The following is a 20978-nucleotide window of genomic DNA, read 5'->3' as shown; positions in this document are numbered from 1 at the left end:
ACAGAAACACGTCCGTGTGCTGCAGCGCACCTGTAAGCTCTCGACCACGGGCACGGGAGTGACAGGCGAGTGCACAGGGCCCATGCCCTCGTAGAAGGTGTACTCAGCTTTGTCGGTGCTGATGATTGTCCAGGAGGCGCCATCGTTGATCATCTCCTTGTTGGGTTCCTTTGGGCACGGAGTGGCCTAGAGGGAGGAGGGACAGAGGAAGAACCCTCAGTAAACACGCGCATGTCCGCTGGCGGCTCGCTGTGTAAGGACGCGAGGAGGTACTGACTTGGAACTGGATGATGCGTTCTTGGGAAAGGCACAGGTACATGCGCTCTGTGTCCTTCAGGTAGAAGGCACACTTATGCAGCTGGGACACAGGGTCATCGGCGTCCAGCAGCGCCGTCTGCTTGTCCACCTTACGGATTATCTGAGAGAGGAGGACAGTCATCAGCCGGGGGCAGGAGGACGCAGAGACACGAGTGGAAATACGAGGAATGACAGCAGCCGAGAAACAAATGGCAACGTGTTCGATACCTCAGAATCGTAACGACTGTGGACATTATTCAATATTAAATCTTTCTTCAAGAAAATACTTTCTTACAGTTACAATAAATAAATAAATAGATAAAAGTATTATCAGCGCTGTGATTGGTCAGTTTTGAGGGGACACCATCAGTGTGCATGATGTCACCACCTCGGCGTGGCCTGTGATTCAGGGACCAAACACACAAACCCGGACGGGGAGCGTCTGTAAGGTGAAGGGGCGGGTTACCAGGCGGGGCAGGGCCATGCCGGTGACGGAGCACACCAGCTTCACCGTCTGTCCGTAGTGGATGTAACCGTCTCTCACAGTGAACTCTTCTCCTTCTGACTCCTCGTCATCCACTGCAAAGACAAAACGTGAGACAGAAGGTCAGCCCCGCCCACCAGTCACAGGCTGCCACGTGCCGTTTGAGTGACGCTCACACAGATGGATGTAGAAGGCGCCCCACTGCTGGGAGCTGGCGTGGAAGTTGCCCCCCTCCACATGCAGGTAGCGTGTGCTGACCGTCTGAGACCGCAGCCGGTTGAAGAGCGCCACTTTGGTCCCTGACGCAATGCACACTGTAGACAAACACAGAGAGGCATGTCCCACAGTCAGACAAAAACAAAAACAACGGTGACAGGATCCCGCCGAGAAAACAGCAGTGACAAAGATCTGGAGAGAGGAGGTCCTCTGTGCATTATGCCCAGGAACGCCCCCCGACACATATCTCCATGTCATGAGGAGCAGTGTCAGGAAGGGCACCCAGCGTAAAACTTGTGCCAAATCAAACATGCAGAGCCACCTTGGATTTGCTGTGGCAACCTTCAGTGAAAACAAGGGAGCAGTCAAAGGTTTTTACAAGAGGCTCACGCGAGGCTACAGCGCCCTCCAGTGGTTACAATTACTACATACTACAGCAGGGTGTGGAAAACAAAGCCCCACCCTCTTTTTGACTGACAATCACATTCCCAGTAAAGCTTCGGTCCCACCGAATAATGAGCCATGAATAATGAGCCATGGGAGCGTCAGTGATTATTTAACCGACCTGTCATTTGAGCCCCGTCCAGCCTCAAGTGGCTCGTGTCGCCGCATATGATCCACGTCAAGTCACATATGATCCATGTAGCGCCTCCAGCCCTCCCACACTTGGTCCCTTTAAAGTGTGAGTTTTCAATTCACAGCATCCATTCAAGATGTTGTCACATTTTTTTAAATGCAGTCCAAAAATAGACACTCCTGTACAGTCTGGCTGGTGCGTGCTGTGCACCAGGCTGCCGTTCACCCGTGTTCCAGAGTCATTAAATGCACCAGAGCAGCTAGAACCAAACCACGGGTTCCTGGAGGGTCACCTCTGCACTTCCTCTCACCAGTTTTACTTCTTCCACAGCATGTTGGCACTGTGATCCAACTTTTAACTTTGTGTTTGTCCTTTAATATCTGCAAAATCTCTCTTTTGCAAGCTGGTGTTTTGCGTAAATGTTCTTCTTGAGTGTGAGCAGACTGCGTCAGTTCGCACAGAGCGCGCCTCATCTGATCCATTTATAAGATGTTAAATCGATCATAAACATACTTTCACAGCAGCTTTTAAAGAAGGAATGAACATGCAACTGTTTTACCAAGCCATTACAATAAAAAGTTACCTTTTAAGCCGTTCCAAAATATGCTCTCCACTTCATGAAGCAGGAGAGAGGGACAAAAAGGGTCCAGATGAAACAGTCCTCTGTGATTCCAGAAGCGAATAGAGGTGTTTTCAAGATCCAAGCTCTGACAGAAAATGATTAATCCGCTACAAAATAATTTTATATACAGCGTCCTGCACAAAGCAGGTGGAATTGTGCTCAAGAGGGCTGAGCCTGTCGAAAATAGCCTGTCCTGTCCTCCTCCTGTCCTCCACCAGGCACTTGGATAATAGGCTTTTAACAGCCTCGTCCTCACCACAAAGATGCTTCTAAAATCCTCGTTTGTCCTCGTAGCACCTCTTACTCAAACTGCCCCACGCTGTTGTTGCTAAATTTTGAACTTCTTGAAATTAGTGCCACGCTCAGAGATGAGCTTTGTTAGCTGAATATTCTGCCTCTAAGAGCCACTATTCTCCCATGATTGCAGAATAACTGGACTTGTACAAAAAAAAAAAAAAAAAAAAAACATGCTACGTGGCTCATTATTCACTGTTCATTATTCGGTGGGACCAGGGCTTAAATGACTTATAACCTCATCCTTGATGTTGTGATGCAACATCTTCACCCCACTAACCTGCTGCATTGTGGGTACAGCGGGTAAAATAAGCTCAGAGAGGCTCTTCGGTTCAAATCTCCATCACAATAGATAATCAGGGGTCCCCTGAGCAAAGTCTTTAACCCCAAAGATATTCCAAGTGTGTGTGTGTGTGTGCACACATCTATAAAACACTTTGTATCAGATAGAACAGTGAAATAAAAAACAAAGTTATTTACCATTTAATACTAGTTGTGCTGACTAATTTTTTTTGCCCATGCTCGTTTTTGCTTTTTGTGTGTGTGTAGTGGGATTAAAGCACTGAGAAGGTGACAAGAAGCTTCAGCTTTATCTCAGCATGTTCTCAAAAACAAAAAGTGCTACTCGTGGGATTTCTTCTTTGACAACAATGAAAAGTCAATAATAAGCATTTTATGTTTGCAGTGATAAACGCACTCACCCTCAGCAGGAACGTTGCCTCTGTCCAATTTACTGTTATGGATTAAGTTTTTTTTGTCTCCACTGTGTTGGATTATTTTTGGGGTTTTTTTTTGGATGAAATATCAGCTGACTGTAGACAAAGTGGGCAAAAATCAGCTTCTTTCACGATGGTGACATGGAAGGAGAAGCTGCAGGAAGGGTTAGTATTATATGCTCCATTCTTATTTAGAGCAATTAAAATAAAGATGTTGGCAACTCAGGGGGAAAGAAATAACAACACTATATGGACACAGGACCTGAGACAAACTTCTTTAAAATGACCAAAGTTAAACTTCCACATATCTGATGAGAAAAGTAAGTCAACATGCAAATACGAGGTCTGTTAGAAAAGTATCTGACCTTTTTATTTTTTTCAAAAACCTGATGGATTTGAATCACATTTGCTTGCATGAGCCAACCTTGAACCTTCGTGCGCATGCATGATTTTTTTCACGCCTGTCAGTTGCGTCATTTGCTTGTAAGCAGCCTTTGTGTGAGGATGGGTGGAGTCTCTCGTCGTTTTTTCTTTGCAAGGAAAATGGCGGAACAACTGGAGCAGCGCGACTGCATCAAATTTAGCCAGAAACTGGGCGACAGCCAGGTGGAAACCATTCAGATTATTCAGACGGCTTTCGGTGACGATCCTCTGGGCATCACACAGATTAAGGAGCGGTACAACCGGTTTAAAGACGTCCACACAACGGTGGAGGGCGAGCCGCGCTCCAGTCGGCATCAACACGCTGAAACGACAGGATCGTTTCCAAAGTGAACGCTGTGGTGATGTGGGACCGTCGTGTGACTATCAGACAAATTGTGGAAGAGGTGGACATCAGCACTTTTTCAGCACATTCCACTGTGACAGAAGATTTTGCCATGAAAAGAGTTTCAGCGAAATTCATCGGCACGAAGCTGATGGTGCAGCAACAGCACCTCTGTGTTGAAGCCTCACAGGACATGCCTTGACATGTCCAGCTTGTCCACAATTTCTCGGATAGTCACACGACTGAAAAGCCACCGAAAGCCGTCTGAATCTTCCAAATGGTTGACGAGCTGGGCATGTCACAACATGTCCTGTGAGTCTTCATCACGGAGGCGCTGTTGCTGCACCATCAGCTTCGTGCCGATGAATTTCGCCGCCGCTCTTTTCATGGCAAAATCTTCTTTCACAGTGGAATGTGCCGAAAAAGTGCCGATGTCCACCTCTTCCGCAATTTCTCGGATAGTCACATGACGGTCCTACATCACCACAGTGTTCACTTTGGAAATGATCCGGTCGTTTCAGCGTGTTGATGCCGATCAGAACGCAGCTCGCTCTCCACCGTTGTGCGGACGTCTTTAAACCGGTTGTACCACTCCTTAATCTGTGTGATGCCCAGAGGATCGTCACTGAAAGCCGTCTGAATAATCTGCATGGTTTCCACCTGGCTGTCGCCCAGTTTCTGGCAAAATTTGATGCAGTCGCGCTGCTCCAGTCGTTCCGCCATTTCCTTGCAAAGAAAAAACGACGAGAAACTCCACCCATCCTCACACAAAGGCTGCTTACAAGCAAATGACGCAACCGACAGGCGTGAAAAAAATCACACATGCGCACGAAGGTTCAAGGTTGGCTCATGCAAGAACACGTGATTCAAATCCATCAGATTTTTGAAAAAAATAAAAAGGTCAGATACTTTTCTAAACAGACCTCTTAATAATTGTTTAATTTTAAAAAAGTCACAAAAAAAAAAAGGTTTCAGGGGGTCAGAAATGTGCTGCTGGTGTCCGACTCACAGTCTGCGTTCTTGAGCGACTGCTTCTTTTTGGAGGGTTTGGAGATGACTTTGATCCTCTTGCTGAGGAAGACGCCTATGTCTGCGCTGTTGCCGTAGAACATTTTGACAGACAACATGAAGTGCTTTCTCTTGTCAGAGTCGGATATGTACAAGGTTTTGGCTGTGCAGTAATTCTGGTGAGAGCAGAAACAAGATGCACATATTCAGAGTGACAGATCAACAGGAAGTGTTAAGTAACTGGGCAGCAGTTGGAGGCGGGGTTACCTTTCCCTCCAGGTTTAGCTGCTGCATCTCTTGCTCGCTGTTGCCAATGCCGATGAAGGCGCATGGCTGCGACTCCTGCTCCGAGCAGCCGTCTCTCTCCATCTGCTCCTTCTTTTTCTTCCAGCCGCTGCCCATCAGGTACACACAGGGAGGCGGGCAAAAAAACCTGCAGGCGCACACACGGGTCCATGACCAATGCGACCTCATAACACTGAGTGCGTCTGTGCATGTGCACACTTAATCTCTCATGCAGATTTCAAGAAAAACATGACAAGATCACATTCAAGGACAAAAGTCAAACTGTGAAGTATCATGTTCCACCAGCAGAGGGCAGACTTGAACCAACCAGCCAGTCAAAGTTTTATGCTGTGTGCAGTTTAATCTCTCTTCTGCTGGTGGGCAGATAAATCATCACACAAACCAACACTAAAAAAATTAATCTAATGTAGAATTTAACGTAGAGAGAAAACGGTTTAGATAACAAAATAACGACCTTGAGCTGTGACATCACGAGGATCTGTGCATCAGCATGGAACTAAAAGATGGACCCATCACAGCATGACAAAGCTGTGACATCACACAGACTGACGGCACAGAGCCGAAGTCATCACTGATGTCACAGCACACCGTGGTGTGGATTACACAAAACCGTCAACACTGTGGTGAATTAGTTTACCCCATAACAGTCAGGGGTGGTGGCCAAGTGGTTAATGCGCTTGGTTTCAGTGCAGAAGGTTCCGGGTTCAAATCCCACCCCTGCCACATTTCTCCATGTAATGTGGAGTTGCGTGAGGAAGGGCATCCGGTGTAAAACCTGTGCCAATTCAACATGCAGATCCACCTTGGATTTGCTGTGGCGACCCCGAGTGCAAACAAGGGAGCAGCTGAAGAGACTAACTATAACAGGACAGAGGCCCCTAATGACTATTTGGTCGTGCTCTGCTGATCTCCACGTCTGAGTCAGAACACCTTTTCAATACTTTTCTTATTGACATAACTCGCTATGAAGTCACATGGAGAAAAAAAAAAAACAACAACCTCTGATCGTGTTGTGTGAACCAGCGGGCTTTTGCTTTAGTGCTGCCAGCTCGTTTAAGCCTTAACAAGCACTAATTAAACACACAAAACTGTAAACAGACAGATTTTTAGTTTTAAAATTACAATTAAAGACGTCCAGCTCATACACTGACATGTCTGTGAAGTTTAAAAATAAGTGAAACCCTGAAAATGAGAAAGAGAAGGACCAAGGAGGAGCAAGGTTTCAAAAACCGAGGCAATTCTAGAAAATTCAGAAATTTCTAACATAAAATCCTAACCTAGTATTCTATGGGTCACAGATCACCGTGTGAAGAAGCTGAAACTTCTTCTGTGGCGTTTATTGGCGGCTGGCAGCCAACGCTAACAGCGATGTGGGGTGTGGAGCACCAAATGACACGCCTACATCTAAGGTCATTATTAAGGGGGTCACATGGTGTGAAACTAATAACACGAATAGTAAGACCCTTCAGCTGCTCCCTTGTTTTTCCACTCGGGTTCGCCACATTTGATTGGCACAAGTTTTACACCAGATGCCCTTCCTGATGCAACTCCACATTACATGGAGAAATGTGTCCAGGGTGGGGCTTGAACCGGGAACCTTCCGTACTGAAACCAAGCGCACTAACCACTTCACTACTGGAACTGCTTCCATCTGACCCACCACGTGTCATTCTGTCACTTTGACACTTTTAGCTCCTCCCCCTGCTCCCTCCCTGATCATTTTTTTTTCTAACCTAACTTTATTTTCTCTCTCGTGTCCATCCTGTAAAAGAGCCCACACAGAGTCTTTCCTTTAAAGAGTCGGAAATTAACCTGGATGCAAAACTAAATACCAGAGCTCCTGATGCGGCGGGATTTCCACGTCTGTCAACAGGGCCGGAGGTGCAAGTCTGCATCTGTCTCCACTAACCGAATAACGCACTGCTCGCCACCATACACACACAAGCTACAGTGGCCCTGAGGTGACGTTTTCCTGAGTTAGATGGAAAGCAGACCGTGTTTGCAGGTTACTCACCTCTTCTCATTGCCGTAGGACTTTTGTGCAACCTTGGCGTGCAGGATCATGACGGTTTGGTCTCCTCGCTCCTTCAGGTAATTCCTCATCGCTTCTCTGTGTGTGGAGCGAGAAGAACAAAAAGGGAAGAGTGAAAAAGTTCATTAACAGGTCATTCTGTCACACAGCCACTCCGCCTGTGTTGAAACCTGAAGCTGATCGGGGGGGGGGGGGGGGGGGGGCGCAAAATATGGGATGAGGACATGTTGGAAGCACTCACAGTGACCTCAGAGCCTGCACAATGTGCTCGCCAAAGCGCCGCGTTTCTTCCCCAGCTGGGTCCGTTGGGGGGGGGGACTGATCCGTTAATGACCCACTCAGGAGCACGGGTGAGGGTGGGGTGGGGGGGGTACTATGATGATGGGCTGACTTTTTTTTTTTTCATAAATTAACTTGTGTTCAAGTTGAAACTCACAGGCGCTGCGCTCGGCAGTGACTTGAGTCCGTCTCCTCTCTCGCTGATAAAAACAAGTCGCAGCGCTTAAAGTGACTGTAGTATTTTAGGGGCTGGCAGAGTTTACAGCAGGGGACAAAGGTCAAGCCAGATGCACAATTAAGATGCACCACAGACTTGGACATGAGCCCAAAGCGTGACCTGATCCCCACACACGCACAGATGTCAGTGACACCCGACACGCCGGCGTGCTCAGAGGACCCGCAGCGCTGCGCCACACCCTGGGGTTAGACGAGAGAACGGTGCCCCTCACAGGGCCGACTGGGATGGTGCTTTATCAGTTTAACAGCAGCCTGGAAGGTTGTTTCTCTTTCTGCTGAACTGATGAGGACGTTTTTCTTCATCTCAGAATCTGAACTGTGAACACTTACTACACGTTTAAACAGCACGCGATCGTCAGTCAAGATGGAAACACAGTGGTCAAAATAAAACTCAGTGATAAACCAACCAATCAAATCAAACTTCTACAGCTTCAAAATAATGCAAGCAAACATTTCAAACACCCACAATGAAAAACTGAGGGTGAAAAGGTCACAGCCAATTTGAAATGGAATTTAATCAACGACAAAGAGCCGATGACCTGTAAAGACCAGGTCATCTAAAAACTTCCAGCACCACGGACAAATCAAGTCCCACCTCAGAACATGTTAGCATTAGCAAATATGTCAGCGATGGCAACTAACCTCTCTAGAGTCTGACATGGTCAAATTCCAGCAGCAGTCAAATGTGGTTGTCTTTCAGCAGCGACCCCACGTCAGACAAACCTACGGGCCGCGACCCCACGTCAGACAAACCTACGGGCCGCGACCCCACGTCAGACAAACCTACGGGCCGCGACCCCACGTCAGACAAACCTACGGGCCGCGACCCCACGTCAGACAAACCTACGGGCCGCGACCCCACGTCAGACAAACCTACGGGCCGCGACCCCACGTCAGACAAACCTACGGGCCGCGACCCCACGTCAGACAAACCTACGGGCCGCGACCCCACGTCAGACAAACCTACGGGCCGCGACCCCACGTCAGACAAACCTACGGGCCGCAACCCCACGTCAGAAAAAACTGCAGGCAGTGAGCCCACATGACACAAACCTGCGGGCTGCAATCCCATGAGACACAAACCTACGGACCACAGCCTGACAAGACACCAACAGGATCTATTGTTAATATTAAACTCTGGTGGAGACACTTAAGTTAACAACGACAGGATTTGTAAGAAATGGAGTATTTGTGGCTAAATTTAAAATGAGACACGTATTTGAAGTTTAGATTTGCTCATGTTTCCTGAAGAAAACCTTCCGTTCACGTCATCAGTTCAAGGACAGCTGGAACTCTGAAAATATATATATATTTTTTTTATTGGCTGTGATAAATGTTATTTTGATGACTGTTTAAAGAAAACAACCTTTTTGAAAACAACTGACGATTCAAATGGTCAAAGGTTTTACTTGCAAGTGGGGCTCTGAAAATAAACAAAACCCAAATTATGAACAAAAAAGTGTAAAAATGTTAAAGCCATCATTTCCACCATATTTCTTTTAAGACTGTTGCTGCTTTTATTGCAGTTCACAAATATGAAAAAAAAATCTAATAAATTCTCAAAATAAAAAAGAAGCTAAGAACAAAAATGAATAAATAACAGCACAGGTTTCAAGCCCTTTTGTGTTTACATGAGAATGGCTGACGTACTGTTGATTCACTACAAAAGTATAGAACGGAATGCTACAGTACCCTTGGCTGTCCAAGCATAAAAGTAGGAAATGCAACGTTTCACTTGGCCAACTCATGCAGTAGTGCCAATATACTGCCCTGGCGGACAAACTCCAACATAAAGTGTGACCTTCTGATCCTGAAAGTAGGCCGAGGTCAGCTACCTTCAATGTCCTGGAAGTTGATTATCCTGAAATTACGCCCTGTAAACGTAACACTGCCACAACAGAGAAAATGGATGCAGTGAATGAAAGAGTGTGTAGAAAGAATGTTAGCCATCTTTGAACTTGTCCAAGGTCTGTGACCCAAAAATGAAAGTTAAAAATAAAAGTTAAAACAAACAAACAAACAAAAAAACCAGTTTGCAAATATAAATATAAATACCAGAAATACTGCTCGCTACTGGTTTACTGGCTCCTACTGTTGCTCTCCTTCCCGTCCTCTGTCTTCCTGTTCCTCCTCCTCCCTCCGAGCGAGGAGTTGTACAGTCTGATGGCCTGAGGGACAAAGGACTTTTTCAGTCTGTTGGTCCTGCATTTGGAAAGGAGCCATATTTTGGCCTCAGGTAAAAATGATGAATCAGATGGTGATGGGCCGGCACAGCGTCAGGAGTTAACGTGAAAGACTCCAAAGCTGGTGCTGGTAGATACCAAAACATCACCTACAACTAAGGCTTAAAATCAATAAAAGCCCATAACGCACACATCTGCCTCTGGATGTAAACAATTAAAAAAAACTACTTGAGCACAAGGTGCATAAGCAGGGAATTGATGCTCTGATGTAATCTGATGGGACGGATACACGCATCACACAGCGGACAGCAGAGACGAGTTCAACCGGCAGCTTCCAGAGGTTTGAAGACAATACAGCCGAGGAGCACAAGTGACAAAAACAAAGTCACTCAGACAGATTTATTTGGGTTGAGCTTTATTTAGACAAAAGAACATGCTGAAACAGACGTTTTATGTCACTGCTGAGTTTCATTTCAATTCACTGAACCCGTCGAAAAGACACACAGCAACGCAGCAGGTGGTGCAGCGGGTAAGAGACAAAAGAGGAAACGCTCCACGCAAAGCACCACTCAGACTTCCATGAACAGAGACCAATGAACCAGCAGGCACTCTGTGAGTGGTCACGAGTTAAACAGAGTTATGTACCAGCAGGAACAGAGACCAATGAACCAGCAGGCACTCACGAGTTAAACACAGTTATGTACCAGCAAGAACAGAGACCAATGAACCAGCAGGCACTCTGTGAGTGGTCACGAGTTAAACAGAGTTATGTACCAGCAAGAACAGAGACCAATGAACCAGCAGGCACTCTGTGAGTGGTCACGAGTTAAGCAGAGTTATGTACCAGCAAGAACAGAGACCAATGAACCAGCAGGCATTCTGTGAGTGGTCACGAGTTAAACAGAGTTATGTACCAGCAGGAACAGAGACCAATGAACCAGCAGGCACTCTGTGAGTGGTCACGAGTTAAACAGAGTTATGTACCAGCAGGAACAGAGACCAATGAACCAGCAGGCACTCTGTGAGTGGTCACGAGTTAAACAGAGTTATGTACCAGCAGGAACAGAGACCAATGAACCAGCAGGCACTCTGTGAGTGGTCACGAGTTAAACAGAGTTATGTACCAGCAGGAACAGAGACCAATGAACCAGCAGGCACTCTGTGAGTGGTCACGAGTTAAACAGAGTTATGTACCAGCAGGAACAGAGACCAATGAACCAGCAGGCACTCTGTGAGTGGTCACGAGTTAAACAGAGTTATGTACCAGCAGGAACAGAGACCAATGAACCAGCAGGAACTCTGAGTGGTCACGAGTTAAACAGAGTTATATACCAACAGGAAGAGAAACCAATTAACCAGCAGGAACTCTGTGAGTGGTCACGAGTTAAACAGAGTTATATACCAGCAGGAACATAGACCAATGAACCAGCAGGCACTCTGTGACTGGTCACAAGTTAAACAGAGTTATATACCAGCAGGAACAGAGACGTCATACTTGACCAGTCATTCTCACTGTGTTTGATCTGGGACGTCGTCTGACTTCCACAAAAATGGCAGGAGACGTGGACATCAGCACTTTTCGGCACATTCCACTGTTACAGGAGTTTTTTTTCATGGAAAGAAAAGCGGAGGGATGCGCCACCGTGCCACTCATGGCGCGGCACAAAACCACCTCCGTGTTGGTCTCACAGGACGGCTTTCAGATGGCTTTCAGACGGCTGTCGGTGGGTTTTCAGTCGTGTGAGTATCCAAGAAATTGTGGATGTGCCTGGACATGCCAGAACATGTCCTGTGAGGCTTCCTCACGGCGTTGCTTTGCGCCATGCTGCGACACGCAGAATTCCTCCGCACGTCTGTCTCAATGTGCTGAAAAAGTGCTGATGTCCACGTCTTCTGCAATTCCTGTGCTAGTCAAAGGACGTCCCGGATAAAACACAGCGTCCAGTTTGGAAATGAACGGCACATTCCACTGTTACAGGAGTTTTTGTCATGGAAAGAAGAGCGGAGGAATTCAGCGCGTTGCGGCGGTGCCACATGGCGCAAAGCAACGCCGTGATGAAGCCTCACGGGACATGTTCTGGCATGTCCAGGCTCATCCACAATTTCTCTGATAGTCACACGACTGAAAACCCACCGACAGCCGTCTGAAAGCCATCTCAAAGCCGTCCTGTGAGACCAACATGGAGGTGGTTGTGTCCCGCGCCATGAGCAGCTCCGTGGCGCATCCCTTCGCTTTTCTTTCCATGAAAAAACTCCTGTAACAGTGGAATGTGCCAAAAAAGTGCTGATGTCCACGTCTCCTGCCATTTTTGTGGAAGTCAGACGGCGTCCCGGATCAACAAAGCCTTCACGTTGGAAATGATCTGGATGTTTCAGCCTGTCGATCGGCGCTCGGAGCGCGGCGTGCTCTCAGCAGCTGTGGGCGGTCTTTAAACCAGCTGGAGCACTCCTTAATCTGTGTAATCCCCATAAAATCGTCCCTGAAAGCCAACAGAATTTTCCAAATGGTGTCCACCTGGAGGTCTCTCACAGTTTCTGGAAAAATTTGATGCAGCAAAGCTCCAAATCCTTCAGACATTTATTTGCAATAAAAATCCGACGAGAGGGGTGGACCACTGCTCCCACAAAGCCTGCTCACAGGCGAATGACGCAACCGACAGGCGTGAAAAAACTCACGCATGCGCCCGAAGGTTCAAGCTTGGCTGATGCGTCACGTGATTCAAATCCATATGGTTTTTGAAAAAAATAAAAAGGTCGGATACTTTTCTAACAGACCTCGTATGTGTAGCACGCTCTGTGCACATCAACACACAACTTGCTTTTTCCGTGCTCATGCTTTGACTGCAGCTCTGCATTGAGATTTAAGCAATTATTACTTTAAAAACAAGTCCCCATGACAACAAATCCGGTTTTCACACTATTATGTAAACATGACAATCTACAGTTCATATGTGAGCTGAACCATGGACGGCGATCCATATGAACCAGGGATCAACAGTGATCTGTTAAGGCACCACTTTAAACAGTCCATCATGGGGGAACCTTTGGGAGGGGAACTGTGTTTGTTTATTTATTTATTGGCGATGGACTGCGAGCCTCCTTTGTTGTTTGGCAGAATAATCCCCTGGAGGAGGAGCCAGCGGATCAGCCTGTGTGTCATGTTTTGTATTTCCAGGTGAGTAGCCTTCCTGACAGTGTGACCCCACAGGACCCGCTGCCTTTATCCGCCCTCTAAACCTCACACAGGACTGCGTGCTTTTAGCCGTCCATGCTGCTGCCTGACAACTTGCTGCTGGACGAGGACAGGCGGACACTGAGAAGCGCTGTTTTGTGCCTTTGACGGTTCCGTGTCAGTCATATTTCTGGCGTTTGAAACTAGACAAATGAGCAGCGCAAGCCAGCGGATTGGCAGCACATGAATAAAGAGGAGGACACATCAAAAAGAGCCGGGCCCCTTTTTTTCCAAAACCAAGCTCCACTATTCCACACAACACCAGCCCTTTTTCCCCCTGGTGAGAAAGATGAGCGCACACACAAACCCAATCCTCCAGCAGAAAGCTGCGACATCAATCAATCGTCTGCGCTCGCTTGCAAAGATCGAGAACAAACAGTAATCAAAACCTGGTGGTGCTTCCTGGACAAACACAAGGTCCAAAGAGCATCGACTGTCAACATGAGAGGCCAGGATGGAGCCCAAAACCCACAAGAGTTCCAAAACACTGTAAGAGACTGCAGGAACTCTGACGAACTCAGAGACCACCAATAAATGTGGTTCATGATAAGAATCCCCTATCTGGTAAAGAAAAAACCTTTCATAAGATCTGGCAAGATCAACAACATCCTGCAGGCAGTAGGACCCATCACTGCCAACAATCAAGAAGAAAAAAAAATAGAGTTTTCCACAAGATATAGAACACTGACAACCCCAAAAAACACAAAGACCACATGAGCATTCACTCAAATCCAACTGAACCAGAGATCTGTGAGAAACAGACAACAGTGAAACTGTCGGCCATGCTGCTTCCCACCCAGGACCCGAGATGGTCCTGCAGTGTGGTGGACTCAGCAACACGCATCTCAGGGCCTGTTCCTGGACCTGACCTGAGTACTAAAAGACTCTACTTGATAAACATGAGCGGCCTCTGACTCTATATGAGTGTAAGAACCCTGAAATGAAGGCAGACCTGAAACCACATCAGACCCACTGGGACCAGAGTCACGGTCCAATTACTTATGGACCTAAACCTGCCTGAAGAATTCTGTCCATCTTCTGCTCTGAGTTTCCTTCAGGCACTGTCAGCAGCTCTTCATTCTGCCAAACTTCACTAGCAGCTACAAGCTGCTGGGATGAGGTCCCTCTGCACGCCGGTACTGGTCCTGGTACCGAGCGGCACTAAAGAACTCAACTCGCTTTTTAACAACACTGTAAAGAGCCTTAAAGGTTTAAATACACTGAATTCCCGACTTCAGTATGTGACGGTAACCACACACACACACACAGGAAAGTAGAGTGCACGTGTGTGTGCACGCTCACCTTGTTAGGCGCTGTGGTTGAGGGCGCTCCCCGAACTTCCTGCACAAGACACAAAGTGAGAAACAAACATGAGAGGGCTGGTTATCAACAACAAACACAGACAGAGTAAACACACACACACACACACACACACACACACACACACACACGGCTGTGGCCTTGAGCGTGTGTGTGGTGTTACAGTGTGCACAGAGATGCGTGGGCGTGTGTATTTCTGCATGCTTGTGGCTGCAGGCAGGTTGGTGCAGCTGCACAGACCCTGAACTCACACTCACACCCGCTCCTCAAAGAGGAACCAGCTAGTTTAGACATAAACTAACAACTCAACAGCAAAGCCGACCACACAAACACACGTACGTCCTGGTGTGTGTCTGCTGCGGTTCTGAAGTTGGTTCAGCGTAATAAGAGATGCAGGTTTTCCTCGCTCAGGGTCGGTGTGTGCTGCTGCTGCTCATCTGAATTGTAAACACGGACCCAGAATCCCCAAAGCTGCTTCCACTGGAGCGGTTTAGAAGACAGCCGCGGGCAGATTTCATTTTCTCAGAGGCCATATGAAGCCTTTTGGAAAGCGCTGGGCTTCAGGAGGGCTCACGCGTCTGTACTTGAGGAGATAACAGGTGCTGCATTCATTTCTGCACAAATCACGTTTAACAGCAGCAAACATCTGCTTCAGCGCGACCGGCAGCACAGCCGGGACAAGGAAAAACTGACCGCAAGACTAAAGTCAACTACGCAGCCGTACGATGTGGGACACACGTCCAGTGCTCCTGAGCTTTCAGTCTGTGGACAGACATCAGATGTCTGGTCTGTAACGAAGCCGAAAGAAGATTTTTGCTCATTTATGTGGCGGTGTGATGGCATTAACCACGACGCTCTAAGTCTGTGCATAAAAGCAGGACGTAATAAAGACATTTTTACTTCATTTTCCAGCCCAAACCCATCGAGATGAAAATCTGTGCAATTCTAAAAACAATGTGGGAATGAGTAAACCTATTTGGAGTTTAGCATTGCTCCACTTTACATATAGAAAAACAAACATTCATGACAGTGAAGTACTCAGTATTTACTCTGAGGCTGAGTTTAAGAATGGAAGGGAATTCAGTAGCACGTGTGCACACCACAGTCTGAGCTGGTACTTAGCATAAGGATTCTTAAATTCCAAAAATAAGCAAGATGGACAAATGAAAGCGTTGGACAACACTGGATGTTAATTGATGTGGTTTCTGGACAGAAGACATAAGCCACCTTGACACTTGCACAAATTTGATCAGTGCGCAGATCAAATTTGTGCAAGTGTCAAGGTGGAACACAGCTTTGGAAATGCTACAAGAAAAGCATGAATCTTATTTAATTCTGTGCTTTAATTTGGGATTTTTGTACATTATTATAATGCACTTTTATTACTGAAATCTATTTAGCTGAGTGCTTTGACTGATAGAACAGACCTATATAAATGATTAACAATAATTATCATCGTCATCAGCAAACAATGTGACTTTTTGGTGTACAAGTCACAGGACCTTTCAAATTAGTTTAAAACATGCTAATCATATTAATTATCACAGGGTACACTGTTTGTGGTGACTGTTTCTGGCCACGCCTCTTTAGAACCTTATCTTCTACAAAATCCACCTCGAGTCAGAACAAAGTGTGTGAAGTGTCGTGACTAATCATTGGCTGAGTCACGCCTAAAAACATTCTGAGCTAAAATTGCAGCATTTCATAGCAAACTGTAACTGTTCAGCCATCATCATCTTTTTTTTTTTTTTTTTGGAAGCACTGACGTGAGCAAAAATGTCAAAATTGCAAAATGCGTCACATTCTGCAAAAATGGAAATATGTAGGGCACATGACGCCACGCTCAAGGGGAATTACAGGCTGCTGGTCCTGTCGAGTCGACCTGCGAGGAACGCCACTCAACTGGAAATACATGTCTCACACACACACACACACACACACACACACACACACACACACACACACACACACACACACACACACACACACACACACACAACTAAAATGTATTATTTATTTATTCATTCATTTGAAATCCCTGCGATCGGTGTTACAGAAGCAATTAAAAACAATGTGACTCAGAGCATTTCACAGAAGAAGGCTGAAAAACTGCCACTAAACTCATTTGCAAGTTTTAAATTGGTTTCTGCTTATCACTCACGTTTTTAAATACGGTGTTTTTCCTCTCTTGAAGCACGCCTTTATTTCATCAGTGGGCAGATAACCTTAAAGCTCAAAGTCCACCTAATAAATACACTTAAAATATATGTTTTGTGAATTGATTAAATTAGTAAAGCATATAAAATCTCCAAAATAACAGTACTTTTGTAGTTTTGTTTCGTCATAGTGTTTATAATATACGGTTGAAATCATCAGGGGAGCTTGGGCCCCCCTGATGATTTCCATGATTTTCCTTTTATAAATCATTGGTTGTTTGGATCAGAAATTTCAGTTAAATACAGCAGATGAACACAGTGATATTTGAGAAGTGAAATGAAGTTTATAGGATTTACAGAAAGTGAGAAATAATTATTTAAACAAAATTAGGCAGGTGCATAAATTTGGGCACCCCAACAGAAAAAGTACATCAGTATGTAGTAGATCCTCCTTTTGTAGAAATAACAGCCTCTAAATGCTTCCTATAGCTTCCAATGAGAGTCTGGATTCTGGATGAAGGTATTTTGGACCATTCTTCTTTACAAAACATCTCAGGTTTGTTGGTTTCTGAGCATGGACAGGCCACTTAAAATCACACCACAGATTTTCAATAATATTCAGGTCTGGGGACTGAGATGGCCATTTCAGAATGTTGTACTTGTTCCTCTGCATGAATGGCTTAGTAGATTTTGAGCAGTGTTTAGGGTCGTTGTCTTGTTGAAAGATCCAGCCCCGACACAACTTCAACTTTGACACTGATTCATGAACATTGTTCTCAAGAATCTGCTGATATTGACTGGAAACCATGTGACCCTCAACTTTAACAAGATTCCCAGTACCTGCACTGGCCACACAGCCACAGAGCATGATGGAACCACCTCCAAATTTTTTATTGTGTTTTTTTTCTTGCAAGTGTTTTTCTTGAAATGCTGTGTTCTTTTTCTGCCATACATACCGCCTCTTATTATGTCCAAATAACTCAATTTTAGTTTCATCAGTCCACAGTACCTTATTCCAAAATGAAGCTGGCTTGTCCAAATGTGCTTTAGCATACCTCAAACAACTCTGTGGCGTGTACACAGAAAAGGCTTCTGCATTACAGCATCATACAGCATCTCTTTGTGCAAAGTGCGCTGTATAGTTGAACGATGAACAGACACACTATCTACAGCAAGATCATGTTGTAGGTCTTTGGAGCAGGTCTGTGGGTTGACTATGACTGTTCTCACGATCCTTCACTTCAGCTTATCTGAGATTTTTCTTGGCCTGCCACTTTGGGCCTTAACAAGTACTGTGCCTGTGGTCTTCCATTTTCTCACTATGTTCTTGCATATATAAATGCTAATATTAGCATGAAAACCCATTCGCATCACATGTGATACTTGCACGCTAACAGTGGCATTACAACTCACTAAAGGGCCTCCAGTGTTAGCAAGAAGCGTCACATAACGCAATGCTAACAGTCTAACTTTAGCATTAGTGGAGTAATGGGATTTATAATGTGCTTTTAAAAAAGTTACATTTTGCTTAGAAAAATTACTTACTCCACATGTTCAGTTAATTTCACACATTGCCTGAAAAAAAGACAAACGACTCGTTTGTGGGGTTATTTTGTTGTTGTTGTTGTTGGACAGACTATCACATAACAACGTGAAATGATGACAAATGATGTACTGATCAATTTGAGCTTTGGATCAGAGCCACACTGGTAAAGGTGTTTTACTTGACCTTGACTGATGTGTTCTAAAACGTAATCATGTGGAGACAGCAACCACGTCACTCCCAACTAATAGCTCATCAATAAATAACCTAACTCATCAGAGCCCCCTTGTGGCAGATCTGTAACAGTCACCTGAGCTCTGCCACAACACGTTTTCTACGGCACACTGTGCCGTTACGTCGGAGCTCGACATCTCATTTTGTCATCTTTGACATAAAGTCAGATTAAATACAAACTGCTTCATGGATGTAACACACACACACACACACACACACACACACACACACACACACACACACACACACACACACACACACACACACACACGCAGGTACAGGCAGCATGTGTGAGGAGAGGGTTTGTGTTTACGCAGGATGTGGTAACTCGGTGCAGCGGTGCAAAGTGTGTCAATACGTTTGACATGCCATCAATAAACACACAGACGGTGCATCAGTCAGCGGCGCGCAGGCTTCTGGCGTGCAGACATCGCACCAAGTAGGCAAACAGAGTGTAGAGTAAGCAAACACAGAAGTGAAAAGGCACAAAATAAAGATGAGGCGGCAAAAGAGCCTCTAAGAGCGAGTGAGAGAGTGATGTGTGCGAGAGCGTGGAGGTGGGATGGTTTTAAAGGAGGCCAATCAATAAGGTTCCCACAGTCAGGCGGCCATGCCTCAAACGGCTAATGGATTCCAGACGGCGCTCTGCTCCTCCTCAGCAACCCTCCACCGTGAGCAGGGAGTGAGGATGGAAGGGATACTGCAGGGAGCGTGTAGGGCAAGATTAACGGCGAGGCAAAAAGCCAGCGTGGTGCAGGAAGAAGCAGAAGGTGAAGCTGAGCCGCTGCACGTCAAGCAGACAGACACTTGTTTTATTAAAGACACTCACATCTCTCCATCTCCATCACTGCTCTGTGCACGCACGCACGTGTGCACGCACGCTGCACTGTGAAGTCACAAAAGGAGGCCAGAAGTGATGATCTGTGGTTTCAGGTTCTGTTACAAACCGCACTCGGCTCATTCTGTCACATTCCAGGAGGCGACTTTAACACGTTAACAAACAAGCACGACAACGAAAACCACACGCAAGAAACCACAACAGGTCGAGCTGCACCAACAAAAATGCATCTGCTCTGTCCGAGGTCACATTCACACAGTGTCACCTTTGAGGGCAAAGGTCACCTTATCACCAGAAACTGTATAAACCTGAATACACCCTCTGTGATGTCATCAGCAGGTTTTCTCAAGATCAAACAGGGCGGATCCAAATGGTGCCATCTTGGCATTGTTTGACTCTGCCCACCTCACAGGAAAAGAGGTGGAGTTGGGCGTGACAAGCAAAGACGTGATGCCCAGTTCTCAGTTCCCAAACACACAAAGCTACAGCTAACAGGCTAACTTTAGCACAGGTGTTTCATTCTCATTCATTCATTCCTCTGCGGACAGGTTTTTTTTTCCCCCTCTGCGCGCTATGACGTCATTTGTTTACGCACAGCGGGTGGGTATAGCCAGGTAGCATTGACATAAATCTACGATACCAGCCTAGCAACACCCTGGTAAAGTGATAATAATACTAAAATATCACTCAACAGAAATACTGGATCGCTGACTTCTTTGATGGCCCATTATTAAAATTAATCACATGATCAAATATTTGTAATAAAATGTTCAGAACGGACAAACAGTTGACTCTACCAGGTTGCATTCACAGCAGCTAGCAGCCAGTTAGCGGGTCCAGACTCCGGCACATAGCTATCGCTCAAAGCAACCACACCCCTATTTATTCATTAAGTTAAAATAAGATTCATCTCAGGCTGGAAACTTGTTTATTTCTACTGTAAATTTTGTGTATTTTAGCACTGCCATCATGATTTTCAAGCCCGTCTCAAGTGGCCATTCAAGGAACTGCAAGATTTGACCCTTCTGCATTGACTTCATTTTTCAGCACTGGAGGTTGGGGCTTATCTGTGAGTGACACCCTGTGACCTGCTGTCCAGCCTCAGAACGCCAGAAAAAAATATAAAGCTCTTAGACTCTCTTATCTTGAACAGCACACTTGGTCCCAAACAGAAGGTCACTGGTTTGATGCCACTTGTGCACTGTTCTCCACGTACGTCTGGAGTTGCTGCAGCTTTTTGTTTCCAACCCTGGTGAGTTCATTCACCCCAAACTCTGAGACTGTGTAAAGGTTCACTAGCTCCACCCCCTTTCTAAGGAACCACAAGCACTCCCATTGCACTGTGTCAAATGTGAAACTGTTCTGGACCAGACTGACGGCACACACATCCTCAGTTTAAAAACACAATCAAATTATGAACTCAGGGCTATTTTGTTTTTAATTACTTTTTTGATGATGTCAAAGGCTAATATTTTATTCACTCATACTGTTCACTTTGCAATTTAATATACGTACAAAATTTGTTGTCTTATGCGTAATGCAAGTGATAAATAAAAAATACTTCTTACCTCCCCGGTTTGTTTTCCTGACACAGTAAGACACATAAATCTCCATTCTTGTCTTTCTCCTCTATCCACT

General features: G+C 45.8%; 1 protein-coding gene across 3 annotated transcripts in view; it reads right to left on the bottom strand.

The window, feature by feature from the left end:
* rbpjb (recombination signal binding protein for immunoglobulin kappa J region b) overlaps positions 1–20978 on the bottom strand; it is a 55587-nt gene that overhangs the window by 9835 nt on the left and 24774 nt on the right. For 2 of the 3 annotated variants that reach the window (XM_034164092.1, XM_034164094.1), the window contains exons 2-9: positions 14552–14590; positions 7301–7396; positions 5248–5413; positions 4982–5156; positions 958–1095; positions 764–876; positions 278–418; positions 31–186 (exon numbers count right to left, since the gene is read on the bottom strand). In XM_034164092.1, coding sequence (XP_034019983.1) covers positions 31–186; positions 278–418; positions 764–876; positions 958–1095; positions 4982–5156; positions 5248–5413; positions 7301–7396; positions 14552–14590 — 1024 coding nt within the window. Of the gene's footprint in view, positions 1–30; positions 187–277; positions 419–763; positions 877–957; positions 1096–4981; positions 5157–5247; positions 5414–7300; positions 7397–14551; positions 14591–19331; positions 19351–20978 lie in introns of those variants that run through there. The other variant, XM_034164093.1, reaches the window with a different exon arrangement.

The sequence above is a fragment of the Thalassophryne amazonica genome, chromosome 23, assembly GCF_902500255.1.
Source record: "Thalassophryne amazonica chromosome 23, fThaAma1.1, whole genome shotgun sequence".
Taxonomy (NCBI): domain Eukaryota; kingdom Metazoa; phylum Chordata; class Actinopteri; order Batrachoidiformes; family Batrachoididae; genus Thalassophryne; species Thalassophryne amazonica.
The sequence above is the reverse complement of the archived record's forward strand: the minus strand, read 5'-3'. Positions and strand labels throughout refer to the sequence as shown.